This window comes from Sus scrofa, chromosome 6 (genome assembly GCF_000003025.6).
Source record: "Sus scrofa isolate TJ Tabasco breed Duroc chromosome 6, Sscrofa11.1, whole genome shotgun sequence".
Classification (NCBI taxonomy): domain Eukaryota; kingdom Metazoa; phylum Chordata; class Mammalia; order Artiodactyla; family Suidae; genus Sus; species Sus scrofa.
This window is the reverse complement of record NC_010448.4, coordinates 78,945,942-78,967,818: the sequence shown is the minus strand read 5'-3', so window position 1 is coordinate 78,967,818 and position 21,877 is coordinate 78,945,942. Positions and strand designations below refer to the sequence as shown.

At 58.8% G+C, this 21,877-nt stretch overlaps 1 protein-coding gene across 4 annotated transcripts; it reads left to right on the top strand.

Moving 5' to 3' along the window:
- Positions 394–13,310, top strand: SH2D5 (SH2 domain containing 5). Of its 4 annotated transcripts, none has more exons than XM_005665068.3 (10): positions 394–543; positions 4,694–4,822; positions 5,147–5,230; positions 5,740–5,814; positions 7,073–7,219; positions 8,509–8,757; positions 8,913–9,087; positions 9,455–9,563; positions 10,254–10,413; positions 11,097–13,310. In XM_005665068.3, the coding sequence occupies exons 2-10, from the start codon at positions 4,736–4,738 to the stop codon at positions 11,202–11,204; spliced, it is 1,194 nt and encodes a 397-aa protein (XP_005665125.3). In that variant the 5' UTR covers positions 394–543; positions 4,694–4,735; the 3' UTR covers positions 11,205–13,310. The 4 variants fall into 4 exon arrangements, with proteins under 4 accessions (XP_005665125.3, XP_013854499.2, XP_013854500.2 ...); XM_013999045.2 differs by having other exon boundaries at positions 4,670–4,822; XM_013999046.2 differs by having other exon boundaries at positions 395–543; positions 5,150–5,230.

Below are 21,877 nucleotides of genomic sequence, written 5' to 3'. Positions count from 1 at the left end.
CAGCAGCAGTGGCTTTGCTGGGGGTGGAGACACTGGTGGTCAGGGAAGGCTTCTCGGAGGAGGAGCTGCCACAGCCGGAGCCGCCCCTAGGATGACGAAGAGGAGGCAGCCAGGGGGCGGGAGGGGAGAGACTCTCCAGGAGGAGGGAGCTGTTTGCGAGGCCCGGGGTGTTCAGATCCCCAACCCAACCGCCCCCAAACACGCCCAGGAAGGGGCGCTCTGGAAGGGTGGGCGTGCGCGCTGCCCCTCCCGCCCTTTAAGGCGGAGCGCCGCGGGCGAACCGGCAAGGGCGGTGCCAGGGTGCCTCGCGGTCGCTTATTGGACGGCGAGGCCAAACTGGGCCGCTCCGCAGGCGCCGATTGGGTGGGCGAGGGCCGGGCGCCGCCGCCAGGTGAAGGGGGTGCTGGTTCCCTCCGCCACGTGGGGGTCGCGCGGGGAGGAGGGGGCGGGGCAGGAGCCGGAGCTGGCAGTGGAGACGCACCGGTCTGCGCGGGGGTCGCGGTGCAGAGCTGGAGCGAAGGGTCGTGAAACTCGGCGGCCGCGGTGAGTGACCTCCGGGTAGCCGGGCGGGGGCTGGGACCCACAGATAGGAGGGAGCCGGCCTCGGTCCCCTAGCGCAGAGATGGGGGAGGATCTCGGATGGCGAGAAGCACCTCTGTCCCCTCCATCCATCACCGTCATCATCCGTCACCTACATCCATCATCTCCACCATCGTCACCTCCGCCGCCCCTCGGCCACGTCCTGACGCTCTCGCCGCTCTGTTGGTCCGGGGAGTTTCTCTGCCCCGGGCCGGCGAGGGATTGTCTGCTAAAAGCCCTGGCAGCCTCCCCAGGAATTACAATAAGAGCAGGAATAATTACCCACGCCGTGATGCGCTCTGTACCGTACCGCCTGGGAGCTGGCCGGGTGCGTGGTTTCCGCCGCACTTAATGCCGAAAACAGCACTTTCTGCTTTATGTCATCTGCATGGAGAGACCACCCTTATTTGATAGCACCGCCCGCCCCCCGCCTCGTACGAGCATCTCATAGCCTCTTCACCCTGCTGTATTTTCCTCCAAGTCACTTTACCCCCCTGAAATGTTGTTGATTTCCAGTACCGTCCCCCGTACCCAGCTTGGGTGCTCCGTGAGGGCTGGGACTTTGTTTTGTTCACCTGGTACAGAGCGCTTGGAAATATTCTCAGAAGGAACAGATAGATCAACAACTCCAGGAGGCAGCTGCTATTATTATCCGCACTTTATGGTTGAGGAAATGGAGGCTGAGAGGTTTGCTGGTTACAGGAGCCAACCTTGTGGGACATTCCCCCCCACACCTGTCCCTGCCCCCAGTCTACAGTCTAACCCTGGGACTGCATGGTTCACTCTCTCCCACCCTGTGACCTAGGGCAGGTAGGGGTGGCCCCAGGGGTTGTACTGGGGCAGGGGGCTCTTCTTGCTGCTGAGCCAAAGGCAGTTGTGAGAGGGGCAGGGAAGCAGGTGACTGGAGTGGCTCTGGCAGCCCCAGACCATCTGGCCTGCGAGGCAGTCAGAGAGCGAGAAAGCAGCTGTTGAGGTGATCAGATCGGCCCCCAGCGCCTAGAGTGTTCTGGGTCACTGCTGCTGCTTCCCGCCTCACCTGCCCCTGCATAGCCTGGGACCCTCTGGACTCCAAAGGCGGCCACCCTGCTCATTTAGGGTAGGGCGCTGCTGTGGCCTGGAGGAAGAGCCCCAGAGACCTGGGTTTGCTTCCCAGCTTCGCCTTATGCTGTGTGACCTTGGGCAAGTGACTTCACCCCTGGGCCACCATTTCCTAAGCACCTGAGTCTGCAGGCTGAGGGGTATCCCATGATGCGGGGGTGGAGGGGGGTGGAGGGGGGTGGGCCAGCCCGATGACACCATTTAGCTACAGTGCAGTACAGCAGAGGGCCTGTGTCCTTGATCTTCGAGGTAGGCAGCCCATCCAGTTCCCTGTCTCTAAGCAGAACCACCTGGAAAACCTCAGAGGAGCAAGAGAAGAGCCCCAACCTCACTCCAAGTGTGTCCCCTTAGGAAGGTTCTGGCCCAGCCAGGCTCCTGTGCCAAACCTCAGAAAACAGATCTGTTCCAAAGGGCTAAGTGGGTGTTTGTGCCTGGAACAGGTAAGCAGGTCTGTTTCCAGGGTAAGGATGAGCCTGTACCCTCGCTAGTCCCTGGGTGGGGCTGAAATGCACTCTGCCCCTCCTGCTTGAAAGGAAGAAACTTCCAGTTTCCTGGGGAGAAAAGTGAGGGTGGGGGAGGTGGGCCCTATATGAGGGCCAGTGGCCTGGCCTTGCCACCCCCACGCCCACAGCTCTGATTCTGGGTTGTCCCCAGGAAAGCTGTGGCTCTGGCTCTGGAGGGAGGAGGCTGTTTGTAGCTTTAGATGCAGCTGGCCTGGCCTGTGTGAGTATGTGATAAGTGTGGCTCCTTCCCATCTAACAAACACTCTTCTTTCCTCTTCTTCTTCTTCTCTCTTTTTTTGGCTGTGTCCAGGGCATACAGAAGTTTCTGAGCCAGGGATCAAAGCCGAGCGCAGCAATGACAACACTGGATCCTTAACCACTAGGCCACCAGGGAACTCCCATCTAACACTCTCAGCATCTGAGGGGCTGTGTCAGCAGCGCGGGCAGAATGGGAAACGTGCTTCCTGTCTCTCCTCCCATCTCTCCTTTCTCTCTTCTTCTACTGTCTTTCTTCTCACTCTTCTCTCCCCGCATCCACTGTTCCTTCCCTCTCTTTTGCCTTGTTTGCGTTTTGGTTTTGGCCTCCTCTGTTCCCCTGCCTGTGGGTCCAGGACCTCCCCGCCCAGGATGTGATCATGAAGTAAAAAGGCATGGTCCCTGGAAGCCCCATCTCCGTTCCTGGAACCAGGGCCACGTAGCTTTTGTGCCAGTTACACACCTAACTCTGCTGTGTGTAAACGCAGAATGACAGTAGGTAATGGACATGATGTGAAAAGTAATTGGGATCAAAAAGGGGGAGAGGTGTGAGAGTCCAACGAAGCAAGAGGACAGCACCGGGAAGGCGTCAGGGGAATGGGGCAGCCATCATCTGCTGGTGCTTCCCAGCCTGGCTGCTCACTGCAGGTGCTAGATCGAAGCTGGAGCCCCCACCTGTCTTGAGCCTGGGGCTGAAGGTCAGGGGCAGGCTGAGGTAGGCCCTGTTCCTGGGCGCTTGGCACTGAGTCAGTTCCAAAGCAGCCAAACCCTCCTCCAGGCCTCCTACGGGTGCTGGAGTGCACCCATTTCCTGCCGGCGCCCAGGCTGATCCCTGCCTTCTGCTGGCAGGAGTCAGGGCTCCAGGCGGGCCTCCCCTCCTGGACTGGGGGGCCTTCTTTCAGGCGTGGCCTGGTGCAGGGAGAGAACTGTAGTGGTCAGTCCTCGATGGCCTCCCAAGCTCCCTCCTGAACATCAGGCTTTGCCCCCGCTGCCCCCCCACACACCCCGAGAAAGCGGACTTGCTGATCACGGCTCAGAGCCTGGCCAACGTCATGCTGGGTTCTGCGTCTCCATTCAATTCTCATCGACTCCTCACATTACCCCAGGTTTGGGGAAGAGGAAATGGAGGCTCAGAGAGGTGAGGCAGCTTGCCCAAAGTCACACAGGATTTGGCCCCAGGTCTCTCCTATCCCAAGTGCAGTGATTACCCAAGAAGCCTGATGAGACAGAGCCAGCCAGGATGGGGGATGGAGGTGGGGGCTCAAGTTGGCCCCAGGAAAGCCTGAGGGAGCTTGGGACCCAGGCGGAGGCATTCAGCCATTCTATTTCATGATGCCTTTTCCACATTCATGGAGCTGCAGCTGTGGTCTGAGCTCTGATGGAGCGTGAGTGCTCTTCCTGCCCCTGAGCGCAGTCTAGAGGGCAGGTTTCTTCCTCTCCTCCACCGATGGATCTGGGAGAGGGGCTCCCGGAGGGACCAGAGCCTGGCCTGGGCTGGGGCAGTGCTCCTCAGCACCCCCAGGGCACTTGTGCCCCTGGACTCAGCACCAGCAAGCAGGCTGGTTGGGGTCGGGGCTAAAGTCAGGCTGGGCTGAAGGAGCCAGGGCCCTGTGATGCAGCCTTGGCCACCCAGGTCATGGGCCACCTGCTTCCCCTGTAGACTCCAGAGCTCCTGCCCTGGAACCTGCTGTGGCTCCCCACTCCCCACAGGGCAGAGCCTAAATTCCCCAGTGTGACATTTAAGGGCTATCGCACCCTGGCTGCTGCTCTGGTAAGTTCTACTTCAGGGCCCAGCTGCTTCTGCTCCTCTGTGCCTTTGCAGGCTCTGTTCTCACTGCTGTCACACCCCTCCTCGTGGGCAGTGCCTTCCCGGGCTGTCCCCCTCCCCTGACACTTTGCACAAGCTGCTTACGTGTCCATATCCCCTTCCTCCCGCTCCTTCCCGGACTTCACCCCCTCCTGCCTGTAGTCAGCCCCCCACCTGCATTCCATAGCCTCCTCTCTGCTGCATCACCATCTAGCATTTTCCATAGCTTACTGTTGTTTCGTTGAATGTCTTTCTCCTTCACCCAGAATGTCAGCTCCATGAGGGCAGGCGGGGAGGTTTTGTCACGGCTGCGTGGCCCCAGTGCCTGGGGCTGCCCGGCACATAGCAGGTGCCCAGGCAGGGCTTGTTAGAGGCAGGGGCTTGGCAGCCTCTGACGGGAGCTCTAAGGCTCCGTGGCCTGGGACAGCCCTCCTCCCCCTGCCCTTTGCAGCCTTGTCTCCCGCGGAGCACGAAGCTGGGCACCCTGGGGGCCATGCAGAAGGCCGGGGCTGGGGGCCGGAGGGCCTCGGACTGCGGCCCCGCCCCTCACCGGCCCAGGTGCATCACCAAGTTCGCCCAGGTGGGTGGGGCTGCCCCAGAGGGTGGGCACTGGTGGGCTGTGACTGGGTGGCAGGCCCTTGGTGGGGGAGGAGCTGTGAGTCCAGGACCTATCTCGGTGGCCCTGGCTCTGGAGCACGTGTGCACAGATGGGGTGGTGGCACCTCAGGGGCTGAGTGGCTTCACCTGGAATGTAGCAGAGCCCGGACTCCCAAGTACCGTGCTGTCACCGTCCACGGCTTACCCTATGGAGAGGGTGTGTGTTTGGACGGTAAATTGGATGACGGGGCGCAGGAGCCACAGGCCTGACTCCCCTGCCGCCCTCCCACCCCCACCCCGCCCCAAGCAGTACGTGGGCTCCTTTCCTGTGGACGACCTGGACACCCAGGAGCGCGTGTGGCTGGTGCAGCAACAGCTGTGGGCACTGAAGGTAGGGGGGCTGGGGCTGGAGAGGGCACTTCCCTAGTGGGGACCACAGCTTTGGATGTCAGGCTGGGAATCCTGAGACTGCCTGCTCCCCCCTCCGCCCCCCAACTCAGAGAGCTGGAGCAAGTGAGACCCAGGGAGGGGCAGGACCAAAGCCATTCTGAGACGTGGGCCCTGACCCCTCCTCCTGAGCTCCGGGATCCCCGTCCCTTATGCCCCAGGGCCCCCTTCCCTTGGGCAGTTGTGACCTGTGTGTGTGTGTGTGTGTGTGTGTGTGTGTATGTGAGCCACAGGGGGTTGATATTGGGTAGGGCATAACATGGCCCAGGGGTTGGTCGGCCAGGAGCCACCCACGCTTCCTCAGGTGCTGCGGGGTTCACTCTGCAGGGCTCAGTCCCCCGGCAGGTGGGGTGGAGTCAGCGGACCAGCCTGTGGGGACCAGCCCTGAAGCTGGGCTGGGCTGGCAGGGCCTGGGAGGTAATGTCTGCCCCCCACCCACTCTCTCCCACCCAGGACTGTCCCCGACGCCGGGCCGTCATCCTGAAATTCAGCCTCCAGGGCCTCAAGATCTACAGCGGAGAGGGTGAGGTAGGAGCCCGTGTGTGCGCGCGCACTCGCCCCTGCCCTGTCGCCTCCCCCGCTGCTCTGAGCCTTTGGGGCCTTCTCCCCAAGGACCCTCCCACCATGCAAGTCTGGACAACAGTTTCTCCTCTGTCTTACTCCTCAGGGCCACCTCCTGGCCTGCGCATCAGGACCAGCCAGCCCCATGAGGTTCTGGCAGGTCCCCGGGCTTGGCCAGTGGGCTGTGACCAGCCTCTCATGATGGTGGAGCAGGGCCAGGCAGGCTCGAGGCCAGTTGGGGCCCCTGCTTGGTCACTTCTCCTGCCACAAGCCAGTGTTTTTTTTTTTTTTTTTTGTCTTTTGTCTTTTTTGTTGTTGTTGTTGTTGTTGTTGCTATCTCTTGGGCCGCTTCTGTGGCATATGGAGGTTCCCAGGCTAGGGGTTGAATCGGAGCTGTAGCCACCGGCCTACACCAGAGCCACAGCAACGCGGGATCAGAGCCGCGTCTGCAACCTACACCACAGCTCACGGCAACGCCGGATCGTTAACCCACTGAGCAAGGGCAGGGACCGAACCCGCGACCTCATGGTTCCTAGTCGGATTCGTTAACCACTGCGCCACGACGGGAACTCCTGCAAGCCAGTGTTTGATGACCACTGACTGTGTGCCAGACTGTGTGCCCCATGACTCTGGGCGCCACTCACCTAAGACTGTGGTGCAGACATGCCCAGAGCTATTGTGGGGAGCCTGGGGTCAGGGCCTGGGCCACTGGCATGCCGTCTCTCTCACCCCCACCAACAGCTCCATCAGGGGTCCTGTCCCTCCCTAACACTTGTCACAACAAGGCCTCAGAGCTGTAGTCACATGCCCAAGTCACTGGAGGGTGAGTGGCAGAGCCAGAATTGGAACCCTGGTCACCTGGCTCCAGAGATCAGGCAGGCAAGCCCAGGGCTGGCCACCAGCACCTTTCCCTGTGACCCAGTGGACCGTGAATACTCGGCCCTCAGCGCCATAACTTGGGCATGGTCAGAAGCGGGGAGCAGGGGGGCCCGGGTTCAGGACCCGTGTGAAGGGCAAGGGTTCTGAGGTGCGCAGGCCTGGATGGAGGGCAGAGTTCTGCACCCCAGGAGCTGGGTGGTTCTGAAGCTGGGTGCTCAGGCTGGAGAGCAGGCCTGGGAGGCCTGCCAGCAGGTGTGTGGGGCCCACGGGGCAGGCACATGCTGGGCTGGCAGCTGCAGGCCACGCGGTGTGTCTGACGGAGGCGGCGCACCTTCTGCCTCCCCAGGTGCTTCTGATGGCCCACGCCCTGCGGCGCATCCTCTACACTACCTGGTGCCCAGCTGACTGCCAGTTTGCCTTCATGGCCCGAAACCCCCGGAGCCCGGCCAGCAAGCTCTTCTGCCACCTCTTTGTGGGCAGCCAGCCTGGAGAGGTACCCGGGGCCCAGGGCAGGGGCCCAGCACTGAGGCTGGGGCGGGGGTGTACTGTGCCTCAGCGTGGGCTCCAGGGACGGAGGCCCTGGACGGCTTAGCCAAGCCGGCCTGCACCCTCTCCAGGCGTGCACCCCTCGCCACCCTGGCTCCTTCTCTGGCTCTTCCCTCTGAGGACTCCCCCAGAAGCAAGTCCGTGGCCTCAACATTCCCCAGGCTTGGAAGTGGGGACCAGGCTGTGTCCTTAGAGATCAGAAGGTCACACTGCCTGGCCTTTGCCCCTGCTGTTCTCTCTGCCTGAACCCCCTTCCCCTTCTCCTCCTGGAAAATTCCATCTTGCCCTTTGGGGCTCAGCCCATGTGTCTGTGACGCCCACCTCGAATCCTCCAGATCAACCCTCCTTTCTGGTCCTGTCACATGAACTGCATTCTGTCATCCATCTGTTCCTAACTACAGTCACTGAATCCTTTGTGTGCAGAGGCTGGGTCCAGGTCTTGAACTGTTCTGGTGCATGGCCCTGTGGGAAGTGTAGGTGGGTAGGTAGATCCCGAAAGGCAAAGCCAGTATCACTACGGTGACAATGGCACCTCAGCCGCTAATTGTTTGTCAAGCAGAGGCTGGATTTGGTTCCATGGAGCAAGCATTTGCTATCAGCCCTGGATTTCTGAGCCCTGTGCCAGCTACTGGAGTGACGGGTGGCTGAGACATGGCCCCTGATCTTCTGGAGCTCATGGTTCCAGCATGTTCCAACTGGATGATGTGTCTGGCAGATAGAATGTGCTGGACGTAGAGTTGCTGGGCCTCTCCTGGGGTTTTTCTATGGTCCATTTCATTAAAGGGACAGAGGGAGGTGGGGGTGAGGAAACTGAGGCACAGAGATGCCATGCTGTGCCCATGGTCACAAAGCAGCTCCTAAGTGACAGAGCCAGGATTGGATCCCAGGTTCTGTGACTTCAGGGCCTAGGCTCTTAACCACTCCTCTAGGAGGGGGCAAGGCACAGGGAGGGGTAGTAAACCTAGGGGATAGGGGTGCATTTAGACCATGTATTGCCAGCTCGCAGCATGATGCCTGGAACAAAGTAGATGCTCGGTGTTTGTTAAATGAATAAAGGAACCTAGGAGGGGAGGCTACATGGTGGTGGGGTTTTGAGGGATTAGTAGGAGTTTTCTCAGGAAGATAAGGAAGACCATCCCTAACCTAGGGGCTGCATGTACCCCAGGTGAGTGGGTTGATGCCTAGGGAATCCCCCAGGAAACCTCCCCCAGCTGAGCCCGCCTCTCTTCTCTCTAGGTCCAGATCCTGCACTTGCTGCTCTGCCGCTCCTTCCAGCTGGCTTACCTGTTGCAGCACCCTGAGGAGCGGGCCCAGCCTGAGCCCTGCCTGGGGCCTGCAGGGGACGTGGCCCTGAAGCCCCTGTCCTGCCCTGGGGGCCCCTCTGGGCTAGTACGCGAACCCTTCGGCCGTGATCAGCTCTCGCAGAACGTTAATGCGCTGGTCTCCTTCCGGCGGCTGCCAGCAGAGGGCCCCGGAGGCAGTGGGGTACGCAGCTCCCCGCCAGGGCGTGGGCAGTGGACAAGGGACTTGGGCGCGGGTGAAGGGGCGGTGCTGGACTTCCGCGGGAGGGGCTTGCCCTGGCCTGACACGGGGCTGGGCCTGAGTCTGGCCGCCCCTGCGGGCCCCTCTTGGTGCCCTAGAAGGAGCTGCCGGAGTCAGAAAGCCGTGGGGGCGCCCGCCACACGCGCCTGGGGAACCCTTACTGCTCGCCCACGCTGGTGCGCAAGAAGGCCATTCGCAGCAAGGTGATCCGCTCCGGGGCCTACCGCGCCTGCACTTACGAGACGCAGCTGCAGCTGTCCGCTCGGGAGGCCTGTGAGTGGCAGGGGCACGTGCGCACCTGTGTGCACTGAGGGAGTCAGCAAGGGTGGCCCTGAGCGCCCGTGGTTGCGGGCCTGCCACTGCGGCTGCCTGTGAGCGCCGGGTCCACGCAAAAGCGGGTGCATCCGGGGCTGCGTGCCCAGCGGCTTGCAGAGGTGATTGCGCAGCCGCGGATGTGCTTCCATGGGCAAGTGGGTGTGAGTGGGTGTGTGCCCAGTGTGGATGTGTCTTTGGGCCGGGAGGGGGAGGCTTGGTGAAGAGGCAAGCGCGGGGGTGATGAGGTCGGGGTTGGGGTGGGGGGCTGGGCGCGGGAGGGGACAAGATAGCCTCTCTTCCTCTGACCCCTGGATGGTCTCTGCAGTTCCTGCCCTGTGGGAGGCCTGGCCCCGGGGGCCCGGGAGTCCCTCATGTCTGGTGGAGAGCGAGGGCAGCCTGACAGAGAACATCTGGGCTTTTGCTGGCATCTCCAGGTAGGAAGGGTGCTCAGCTCCTTGGGTGGTCGGAGGAAGAGGCCGTGGGCTCCCCCAGGGCCCTGACATGGGCCCATTCCTGCACTTGAGTGGAGGGCGTCTCACCTGTGGTATCAGGCCAGGGGCTTCACCACCCAGGGGCTCAGTTTTCCCAAATGTATAGTGGGGATAATAAAAGAGCCTGAATCGCCGCGGGCTGTGGAGAGGATCAAATGAGGTTATTCAGTTAAATCCTTAGGCGCCTGGCCTGTCACAGGTGACAGACAGCTCCCTAAATGCTAGCTCTTTAAAACTCTCTCCCAGGAGTCCCCGCTGTGGCACTAATGATCTGGCTTATGTCTGCTGAGGCGGGAGTTTGATCTCTGGCCGGAGCAGTGGGTTAGGGATCCCGCGTTGCTGCAGCTGTGGCGTAGGTTCGGGCTCGGATTCCATCCCTGACCCAGGACCTGCCATATGCCACAGGTGCAGCCGAAAGAGAAAAAACAAAACTCTCCTAACTGGTCTTGTCAACAATTAGAGTCCTCCTTGAAACCGTCTAGAAAATAAGTCTGAAATTTTCCTTTCCTTGAGAGCCCACTCTGGAGAAGGCGCTGTTTTTCCGATGCTCTGGGGCTGATACAACATTGGCCAAGCAGAGGATGGGTCCAGACTAGGGGGCCAGCCTTCAGCCTCTCCCCTCTGCCCGCCCAGGCCCAGTGCCCTCGCCCTGCTGCGGAGAGACGTACTTGGGGCCTTTCTGCTGTGGCCCGAGCCGGGCGCCAATGGCCAGTGGTGCTTGTCGGTGAGGACACAGTGCGGTGTGGTCCCCCACCAGGTCTTCCGAAACCACCTGGGCCGCTACTGCGTGGAGGTAGGAGCTCCTGACCCCGCCCCTCACTCTAGCCACGCCCCTTTCTAACCCCTCATCCGAGTCCCCTATTGGCTCTCTCCGGCCCCACCCCTTATTTAATGCTCCAACCAGCACACTTTAGTCACTGGCCCGTCTGGCCCTGCCCCCACTGGCCTATTGGGTGCCTCACCTCTTTTCTGCTGGCTCCGCCCTAAGGCCCCTCTCTCCAGAGGAGGGTACCTCTAGTAGAGTCCTGAGCTAGGGTCATGCCTCACATTTTTATAGAAATCCCAGCTTTCAAAAGTCATGCTTTCCCATGCCCAAGTCATGTTTTAGCAGAGAAGGAAACTGGCTCAGAGAAGGTAGAGGCTTGCATAAGCTCACACAGCCACCGAGGCTCCAGGTCTTGGGTCTTAACCTGATCATGGGTTTCCAGGGATCGAGTGGGCAGCTGGGGCTTTTTTAATGTGCGGCCTTACTGCCACGCTGCGCCTCAGTTCTGTCCAGGCTGGAGGTGAGAAAGAGGGAACGGGGTCTGGTTCTACTGCGAGCGGGGCTGAGTCCTCTCTGGGCCTGCATTTCCTCCTCGCTGAGTGGGGCCGGATCCTGTGTGAGGGGGTGAGGGTTAGGGCTAGGTGTGGGGAGGCGGTTGGTGCCCTTGTGAACCAGGGGAAAGGGGGAGCTGAAGCCCCTTTCTCCCTCAGCACCTGCCTGCAGAGTTCCCCAGCCTGGAGGCCCTGGTGGAGCACCACGCTGGGACGGAGCGCAGCCTCTTCTGCTCCCTCGACATGGGCCGCCTGAACCCTAACTAAGAGGAGCAGGACTGCGGGCCTGAGGGCAGGCCTCCCCGGACACTCCGGCCCCTTGGCCATGCCAAGTCTGAGGCAGAACTGCAGGGCCTGGGCTAGGAGGCTGGGCCCCAAACCAACAGGCCCTGCCTCAGCCTAGCTCCTGGGCCCCAGCAGGGCGCTCTGCTCTGCCCTCCTTCCACCCCGCTGGGCACCAGTTCCATCCAATCACTCTGCCCCTTGGCCCAGTCTTCCATCACTTCCCTGTCTGTGGGGGGAGCCCTGAGAGTGAGGAGTGCCCGTGGCTTCTCACAGGCCCTGGGGCCTGTCAGGATTGCAGGAGGGGCAGGCAGAGCTCCAGGTTTCTGAGAACTTGCTGGGTGATGGTGGCTGCTGGTCCTCCCCAGGCTTCACCTTCATCCTAGTCCTGGAGGGAGGTGTGTGTTCACCATGGAGGCGGAGCCCTCTCCTCAGGACACCAGGCCTCGGGGCCCTGCCTGGGCGTCTCCAGAGAGCCCCTGACCGAGGAAGCCAGATGCATGATGGAGAGGTGTTCAGGGAGGCAGGAGTGAGTTCTCACTTTGGGCAAAGCCGTGGGGACAGGCCACCCTCTCCGTGAGGGCCACATGGATGACCTGGTGGAGCTTGTGAGCTACCTGCAGGCTGACGAAGCGTGGCCCGTTTCCCCTGTCCTTTGAGGTTAAAGGAGTCTTCCCTTGAGTTCTGAAGCATGGGGATTAAGCCAGTTCAGAAAGGACGGGATGGATCAAGAGCCATGCCACCCAAGGCCCACACACAGGTGGACACCTGTGTGCAGAAAGGGATGTGGACCAGCCAACGGGGCAGAGGATCTCAGTGTGTCCATTAGGAAGGCTGGTTTGTCTCCACAGGCTTGAGATTCCTATTTACTTGGAAGGGATGTCCCAGCCTCATCTCCTACCCCACACTCCAAGAGCCACCAAGAGAGACACACATGCCCCCAGGCTCATTTTCTTTGGCCATTTGACTAGGAGGGGCCAGGAGGGAGCTGCAGGCTTAGAGGGGTGACCAGAGCTCTGCTCCACCCATCCTGTAGGCCAGATTGGGTCTGGCTGCCCAGGCAGCCCATCAATGCTGGCATTTCTCTTATTGTGGCATCTGTCAGGGGCCACCTCACCAGGCCAGCCCCACTGGGGATAGGGCTCAGGGAGGAAGCACCCAAAGGTAGAACTGATGAGGCCCTGCTGGAGGGCACGTGACCTCTGCGGGCAGTGGGGTCCCTCCAGGGAAACAATGCTAAAGCAGTGGCTCTGTGGGGACTGACAGATCTGGGTGCCCCCCTTTTATAAGTAAACTTGATAGACATAAATCTACTACATTGAGTTAGGGAGCAAGTTCACTTTGGATGAACTTGTATTCTTGAGGCAGAGGCCTAGTTATGAGTCTGGGGGCTGCCCTCTCCCCCCACCTGGGAATGGGGTGTGACTGCTTGGTGCCTTGAAAGCGACAGACTTCTGATTCCTGGAAGGAAGAGGACAGCCCCAATGGAATATAAAGAAGGGAGGAGCCTCAGAAGTTCAGGCCCTGTGTTCGCAGCTTACTGTCTCTGGCTCAGGAAACGGTCCGGGCTGGGGCCTTGTCACCTTGTCGCAAGGGATGGGAGGAAGCTCTTTCCACTGGAACCACAGCACTACATGCAAAGGGGGACTCGGGGCTCATTTATGGGTATTGCTACCAGAACCCCCCTCCTCCCTTGGGCAAAGCCCTGGTCCCTCGTGGGAGGCCCCGGCCTCGCATCTCCCTGGCAGGGAGAGGGGTTTGGTGATGTGGTGCCAGGATTTTACGGTACCGGAGTCTCGAACATTTAAGAAGTCCTGATAGCTGGTCTTGCCTCTATGAGGGATGGGTTTTGTTGCACAAGTTATCTGTGTGGACAGGGTATCAGGAATGCCGCCAAAGTATTTTAACATTGCTTCACACAGCATTTGTGGATCACGTGATACAAATAGCACAAAGTTTCTGACCCACATGTGCAGATGCCACAATGTCTTAACTACAGACCACAGTTTTCTCTTTGTTCCAACCAGTGCCACCTGGGTAGCCCAGCTTTCCTTCCTGCGTGGACGTGAAACAAATAAAATGCATTTCTTCGGATGGTCTAGTACAGAATTTTCCTTTGAAAGGCAAGGTCTTTGTCCAGTTGTCTGCTGTGCTTTTGATGCTAAATGATGAACCAGACAGAGATTCTGTCCTCAGGGGATCAGGTTGTCTTGACGGAATTGGGTAGATAGATCCAAATAATGATTCTCCTGCTTAAAAGCTTCAGTGGGTATTTCCTCCAGGAACAAGACGCGAGTCCTTATGTTCTGGCCACTTGGGTTTTCCTTCTGCTCCTGCAACATGCCACAGGGCCTTTGCACAGCCTGGACAGGCCCCCTTGTTCTCTTCTCCCTTTACCTGGTTAACTGAACTTTACCACCCTGACCGTCCCAGCCCCCTGCCAGAACGGGGTAAGGTTTCCTGGCTAGACATTCCACAGAACTGTCCTTTAGTTATTACTCTTTTATTTATGGGAGGATTTTTTTTGTTGTTGATAGGATATTTGTCAGCCTCCCTGGCTAGACTATGGGCACTGGGAGTGCAGGGGTTGGGCTTGCATCTATCAGCAAGCCTGGCACGCAGATGACAGTGCAAAGGGGAGCCTAAGGGAGGCGTGAAGACCGCTCTTCTGGCTGGAGGGACATGTGCTGAGCAGGGTGGGAGGGGGAGGTGGGTGGTGATAAGCCAGGCAGCCTCTACAGGCAAAAAACTTTGGCTCGCAAAATTATTTAAATTTTTTTATTACTAGTTGACTTACAATGTTGTTTTATTTCTTAGTCTTGAGTCTTAAAAACGAGGGGCAGCAATAGAAGGACGCTTTGCTCTGTCCCGGTGAGCTGTGATAGGCTCTGGGGTAGCCTTCCTGAGTCAATTCCGGGATATGGATAAAGGGAAGCAAGGCCCTTGCTGCCTTTCTCGGTAGCTCTTTAACCGCGTGAGGCCGCTTCTCCGGCATCTCTCTCCGAGATGGAGTCAAGCTTGGCTTCTCCGTCGTAGCTGGGCCACTTCAGGCAAGCTGCTTAACTTCTGTAAACAGGAGCTGTGAGGCCTGGAGAAGAGAATGGCTATGCAGTGCCTGGCACCAAACCACGAGACCCTCGGGCAAAGCCATCGCCCGTCGTCCCCAACTGCCGCCCCAGCGCGACGGCCTACGGTCTAGACCCTCCCCCGGGGGACCCCGCACGGAGAACGCCCGGACGTTCCCGACCCGAGGGCTGTGACGCCACGGGCGTTGCCCGGCAACCGCGAACGCCGAGGCGGCGTGCGCGCAAGCGGGCGGCTGGGGAGGCTCCGGGGGCTCGGGTCCTGCGGCGGCGCCTGCAGCGCGGATCCCCCACAGCCCCCGCCCGGGCCAGGCCTCAGGGACGGGCGAGCCCGGGCGCGGGAGGAAGCCGCGGTCCCGGTTCGGGTCCTGCGACTCCCCCGCCGCCCGCTTCTTCCTCTCGGGGGCGCCCCGGGAGCAGTCCGGTCCCCACCCTACCGCGGCCCCGCCCCCGCCACGAGGCCCCGCCCCCGCGTCGGGTGCTGGCCCCGCCCTCTGGCCCGGGCGGCCGGGGGTCCTCTGTCTCGCCGTGGTGTGTCCAGGCCGCTGCGTCCACGTTGGGCCGCATCCCGGGGACCCCCGCCGCGGCGCCATGGCCTCAGAGTCGGTGAAGGTAGTGGTGCGCTGCCGCCCCATGAACCAGCGGGAGCGGGAGCTGAACTGCCAGCCCGTAGTGACGGTGGACTGCGCACGCGGCCAGTGCTTCATCCAGAACCCAGGTGCCGTCGACCAGCCTCCCAAGCAGTTCACCTTCGACGGCGCCTACTACATGGACCACTTTACCGAGCAGATTTACAACGAGATCGCCTACCCGCTGGTGGAGGTGAGGGCGCCCAAGAGGCCACTTCCAAGGACCCCACTGGGCAGGACCTGGGGCCGCTCTCAGAGGTCCTGAGGGACAGCCCTGCCTCCAAGCCGGGCGGGAAGGCACTTCTGGAGGGCCACAGGTGGACAGCAACAGGTTGGTCTGCAGACTTTTGTCCAGGCAGGAGACAGCTGGAACTTGCCTACAATGTCTGTCTAGGTCTCCACCGCCCCCCCTGCCAAGGCTGGTCCTCACCCCCATCCTTCCAGCCTCCCTCCCACAAGAACTCCAGCCCCCAAGACCCTTGCCCTTCACCCTCACCTGAGAGCTTCAGGAATTCTCTCAAAGCTCTAGCCGCTTCCCCCAGCCGCTTCCTCTTCTCCTAAGAGCCTCAGGTCATCTCCTTCCCCCTCCTCCTTCCCCCCTGTCTCCCCCTCTCCTCTTCTTACCCCCTCCCAGACCGTGGCTTCTACTTTCTCCCCTCAGCATCCAGAATCCTCTCCCCCACCCTCCCTCCAGCCTCCTGAAAGGCCTGCCAGGTACAAACCTAGTTCTCTGCTGCTGCAGAGAAGTCTGCTGGCCTGGCGGTGGTCTCAGAGGAGTGGAAACCCTTTATCTTTGGTCTGACTTATCTTCCTCTTTGGCGGTTGAAGAACAGGGAGGCAGGAAGTTTCTGCCCCTTTACTGCTTTTCTTCTCGCTCTCACACTAGGGAGCTCATTGGAGCTTCTTGACAGGGAGGCTCAGGTTTCACAAATGGGGATGCCCAGGCCCAGAGGGAGGAGACTGCAGGCTCCCCTGGTGAGTTTCTGGGGGGGGGGGGCGCTGGAGCTACACTTGGTGTCTCCTGGCCAAGGCTCTCTGCTGTGGTCCACCATCTCCCCAGCTGTCCAGCAAATCCCTCGTTAAGGGAGATGTCACAGGTTGTTCCAGGAAAAAAGGAAGTTTGGGAAGTGCTCTGTATGCTCCCTCCCTCACTTGAAGCTGTGAGTTAGGCTCCCCCACGCTCTGGGGAGTCTTGCAGTGAAGAAGCTCCTTTGACGTAGTTAACCCAGCATTTCCAAAATGGAACCATGGAACCTTTTCTGTTTTGGTTGGCAGGCCAGTTAACCTCCTCCTCCTTTGGCTGCCTCATCTCTTCTGCCAAGACAGTCAAAACTCCTTGTGAGAAGTTCCCACTGTGGCGTAATGGGATTAACAGTGTCTCTGCAGCAGCAGGGACATGGGTTTGATCTCCAGCCCAGCGCAATGGGTTGAGGATCTGGTGTTGCCACAGCTGTGGCTTGGTCACAACTCAAGCTCAAATGCAATCTCTGGCCAGGGAAATCCATATGCTGTGGGCTGGCCAAAAAGGAAAAACAAAACAAAACAAACCCTTGTTTTGAAGGGTTGAGGTGTTCTGGAGCGCAGAGCTCCCCAGTGGGTTTGGTGTGACTGGACATGATGCCCAGGGGAAGAGGGCAGCCCTCCCCAGGGGGTAGCCAGGCTGTCTTGCCATCCTGGACTCCCAGGCTGGAAGGGACCAGAATGGGTTGTAGGGTCCAGCCCCTCCCCCTGCACTGGATTCTTGAATGTCCACCCAGGGTCAGGAGCTCACCTGCCCCAGAGCCACCCCTTCCGCCTTTGCTCCTAGAAGACCATTCTGGAGTCAGAGTCTGCCTCCAGGACGCTTTCAGCCACCTGCCCTGGCTCTGTCCCTGGAGAGAACACCTCAGCCCTCGGAGACTGGCAGATTCCAAGACTGAGGTCTCTAGGGCCTCAGCCTTGCTCACGGGTCCCCTCCTCATCTTGGAAATAATTCCCTTGAGCAAGCCTTCCTTGTCAGTGTCTCTAGGAAGCCCCAGCGCAAGAGGGGGAGACACTAAGTAGACAGCGGCTGCCTCAGATTGTTCCTCCAGCTCTCATTCTATCCCAAGTTTGCCGTGACAGGGGATTCTCTGTCAGACCCCTGCCTCTGAACATCCCACAGAGCCTCAAACTCAGCACAACGTATGATCATTTTCATTCATTCATTCATTCGTTCGTTCAGCTAGCACAGCGCATCTCCACACAAGGCCCCATCCTAGGCGTGGGGAGCTGCCTTCAGGAAGTTCATGGTCAGGGGCAGGGGCAGCTAAGCTAGTAGCTACAATCCAGGGGGATAAGTGGGAGAAGCCCTGGGACTTTGGCAGCATAGAGAAGGCTCGCAAACCTGGGCATGGAGGGGTTGGGAAGGCAAGGAGGCCTTCTTGGAAGTGGTGAGGTCTAAGCTGAGACCAGAAGGATGAGAGGAGTCAGCAGAGGAAGGAGAGGAATGGGCCTTTCAGGTGGAGAGCAGCATGTAGCATTCGATCTTTGTCGGACTCTGTGGGCATCTGTAGAGCTGGCGTCATCACTCCTGATGAGGAGACTCAGGCCTCAAGTGTCACGGAATGAGTTAGGGGTGGTTTTGGTTCCCAGCGCACCGCCAGATCCCTGTGCTCCATCCTGCTGCCTCCCATTAAATGAGCAGCTTGCGAAGCATCTGCAAAGCACAGCTCAGCAGCTCTGAGCCGGGAGCAGCTGTGTGTCTGTGCTGCTGGGCCCTGAACACCCCCAGGGGGCCTCCCTCCCAGGCCCTCTGCTTCGGGTCCACAAAGCCCCCCAGCTCTTCCGATTGCCCCTTCCTGCCCTCTCCTGCTCATTCCTTCTCTACCCCTCAAATCCAGGCTCTGTTCCTGATCTTCTCTGTCACTGGGTGACCTCTTCCATTCTTCTGGGTGCTGTCAACCCCAGACCCACCTTTCCGCCATCGAAGCACGTCCTAACCTGAGCTCCTCACCTCTGTGACCTTCGAGTTGCCTCTGATGACCCACCGCCCAGCTCACCCCGGGGCCAGGTACTGTGGCTCCTACCAGGACCAGACCGAGCATGGGCCTGATTTCCAGAGACGTTGATGTGGTTGGTAGGAGCCACAGAGTTTGGCCTCTGGATGGAACACAGAGCTGTTCATCTGGCAGAGGACATGAGCCAACTTAACACAGATGCTGTTATTTCAATTTCAGTAGTTATGTATTGATTTTATGTGAAATCGAAGAAATATTTAGCACATGCAACTTGCAATGCAGCTTCACGGGAATTATTGCTGAGGAGGACACCAAGTCAAAAAGAGAGTTCTTTAGCAGTTTGATTTCATGAAAGTCATTTAGTAAATAATAGTACAGGGGACGTGGCAGGACCTGGGGTGACAGAGGGGCTGACATTTAGGACCTGCTCCCTGTGTGCGCATGTCCACGACGGGTCAGGAGTTATCAGTTGTGGGTGAAGCGTTTTTTTGTTGTTATGGTTTGGTTTGGTTTGCTTTTTAGGGCCACACCTGCAGCATATTCCCGGGCTAGGGGTCTTATCCGAGCTGTAGCTGCCAGCCTACACCCTAGCCACAGCCACGCAGGATCCGAGCCGCATCTTCAACCAACACCACAGCTCACGGTAACGCCGGATCCTTAGCCCGCTGAGCGAGGCCAGGGATCGAACCCACAACCTCATGGTTCCTAGTTGGATTCATTTCCGCTGCGCCATGACAGGAACTCCTCCAATGTAAATGTAACATGAGCCACAAACATAAATTTAAACTTTTCTAGTAGCCACATTTTAAAAAGTGAAGGGAAACAGGTGAAATTAATTTTAATGATACATTGCATTTAATCCAATAGTATCCAAAATATCATTTCAGTAAAACATAATAATGGTTATTATCATGGCATAATAGCTGTTAGGGAGATATTTTACATTCTTCATACAAAGTCTTCATATTTGGGTATGTGTTTCACACAGCATGTCTCAAAACAGGTGCTGAGTGTCAACAGCTCAAATGAGACCCCCCAATTTTTTTTTTTCAAATTTTTGGCCGCCGTCGTGGCAAATGGAGTTCCTGGGCCAGGGATCAGATCTGAACCACAGTTGTGACCTCTGCTGCAGCTGCTGCAGTACTGATCCTTTAACCCACTGTGCCACCCAGACCAGGGATCGAACTTGCGTCCTGGCGCTGCAGAGACCCCGAAGATCTCATTGTGCCACAGCAGAAACTCCTAAAGTTATGTTTAATGGGAGAATATTTTACACGGCTTCAGTTTTTAAATGTAAATGAATTAAACTAATTGCAGTTCCTCAGATGTAGCAGGCACACTTTGAGTGGGGCTGGCAGCAGCCCTCCTGGACGGTGCATATAAAATATGTCTTTAGGTAGAATCCCTGCTTCAGTCTAGGTGACACTGATAGTCCAGGCACTGCACTGTGTTGTCCCTGGGGCTCCGGGTGCCCCGGCCTCTGAGGCTTCTGGTTGGGCAGGTCTGCCAGCACCTCCCCCCACTGCAGGGGGCCATCCCCAGGCGCAGCACTTGGCCCCCTGAGGAGCTGCAGGAACCACCCCCGCCTTATCAGGCTTTCCTCAGATATCAGGCCTGCCCAGTTCTGCCCAGAAAATGAGGCCTGTCCCTCAAAGGAGCCTGGATCATGACTTCTGGTCTTTCCCTGGGGACCCTGAACCCCACGTGGGTCTGCAGGATGGGTCTTTGCCGTGGGACCAGGTGCAAATGCCACGTGAGCCCTTGGGGCCTAGGCACAGCTCTCTGGGCCCATGTGCTGACACCGGATCCCCCATCCCCCATGCTAAGTTCTACAATCTGTGGGCTCATGATCTGGGTGAGGGAAGGCAGCTGGGATGTCGGCCTTGTTCAGGGCTCTGTCCCCAGCCAGAACACAGTGCTCTGGAAGGAAACACAGCATCAGGGAAGCCTTGGGGCTGCCTCCCGCTTCTTCCCAGACTCGTCTCCATCCCATGTTCCCCAGCTCTATCTGCTCCCAGCCTCTCACCTTTCCGAATCTTGGCTCAAGCTGTCCCCCAGCCTGGACTACCTTCCTCCTCCTGTCACCTGTCAAAGTCCAGGCCACGCTTTCAGCCCCCTCATTCTCCTCTGCCTGCCCAGAAGCCATGCCTGGGCTCTTCCAGCACCTTCCATTTCCCCTCTGTGCACTCCCTCTCCCTGCCATCCTGAACTTCTGTTCTTACCTCCACCTCCACCTCGTCTGAGAATCACGCTATACGTCCATCTCCCCCATGTTCCAGGCAGACATTTAGGGAGCACCCACCTCCATGTGCCAGCACTTCTCATGCCCCTGCACAGAATAACTCTCCACAACATCCTTGGAGGAGGTGCCGTTCTTACCCTTTGTTACAGGTGAGGAAGCTGAGGCTCTAGGTGCCTGGGTGAGAACAGGCCAAGGGCACACAGTTAGTAAAGGGTGGTGGCCAGGCTCTTCTTTCCTGGGGACAGTGTCCTGCCCCACCAGCCGGTGGCCTCCTCGAGGACAGAGCTGTGCCTTCTTCATCCCTACGCTGTCCACCCCCAGCCCAGGGCCATCGTGGTGCGAGAGCCAGGGAGGGGCCCTGAGTCTGTGAGTCAGGGGGCAGCCCTGCAGCCCCGGGCCTGGTCCCCGGCCCGGCTGGACTCGGCCAGCTGAGCACGAGGGCTGTGCTCCTCCCATGCAGGGTGTCACCGAGGGCTACAATGGCACCATCTTTGCCTACGGCCAGACGGGCAGCGGGAAGTCCTTCACCATGCAGGGCCTGCCAGACCCACCCTGCCAGAGAGGCATCATCCCCAGGGCCTTCGAGCACGTTTTTGAGAGCGTCCAGGTATGGACCTTGGGGATGGAAGGGGCAGGGCTGATGCTTGGGGCTGGAGGGCTCCCCGGGTGTTGCCACGAGTGGTCCCAGAGCACTTCTGACCTGGGCATCATCGCCCTTGGGATGCAGGTAGAGGCAGCCTTGACACAGCGCAGATGAGCAGGGGCAGGCATTTGGCTGGTGAAAAGACAGACGGTGGGGAAGAACTTAAGAACTGAGACAGTCCTGACCATCGGTTCCAGGTTTTTCTCCTGGATGGTAATACTTCATTTAACATTTCACAAGGATACGATGACCCAGAGCACTGGCTCAATAAATGGTTGTACCATCGTAGCTTCCCTTTTTATTTTATTTATTTCTTTTTTTAGGGCCGCAGGTGTGGCATGTGGAGATTCTCAGGCTAGGGGTCGAATTGGAGCTGTAGCTGCCGGCCTACGCCAGAGCCACAGCAACGTGGGATCCGAGCCACGTCTGCAACCTACACCACAGCTCACGGCAACGCCGGATCGTTAACCCACTGAGCAAGGGCAGGGATGGAACCCACAACCTCATGGTTCCTAGTCGGATTCGTTAACCACTGCGCCACTGGGAACTCCCCAGCTTCCTTTTTAATTGAGCAGTTACTACAGACCAAACAAGCATTGTGCAAAGCCCTTTGCATAATTATCTTACTACTGCCCTGGCCCGGGAGGTGGCTCTTATCCTCACTTATGAGATAGGGAAGCCAAGCCTTGGGGCCTTTATGGGCTGGGTCCAGACCAGTTATCCCAGTGTCCAGGCTGCAGGTGAGATGTGCCCTGGTGAATTTTTGGTGAAAGTGCACAGATTCCTGCATCTGGGAAATGGCAAAGCAGGGGTGAGTCAGCTGCAGAGCCCACTCTACTCCCCCTGGGACTCATTTTGATGACCTACAAAATTCAAGCCACTGGAAGGGCTGCTGAGGATCAGCCCAGGGCCAGTGCTTGGTCCGGTCCTTACCTGTGGCCTCAGTTTCTCTACCTGAATGATGGGGAAGCCTCGCCTATTTCCTTTCCCGTGAGTCTCAGAGAGAGAGAGAGTAGGAGTCTATAGGAGTCCGAGGCAACTCGGAGAAGCTTGAAGGCCCAGGGGGCTGGAGAGGAGGGGAGA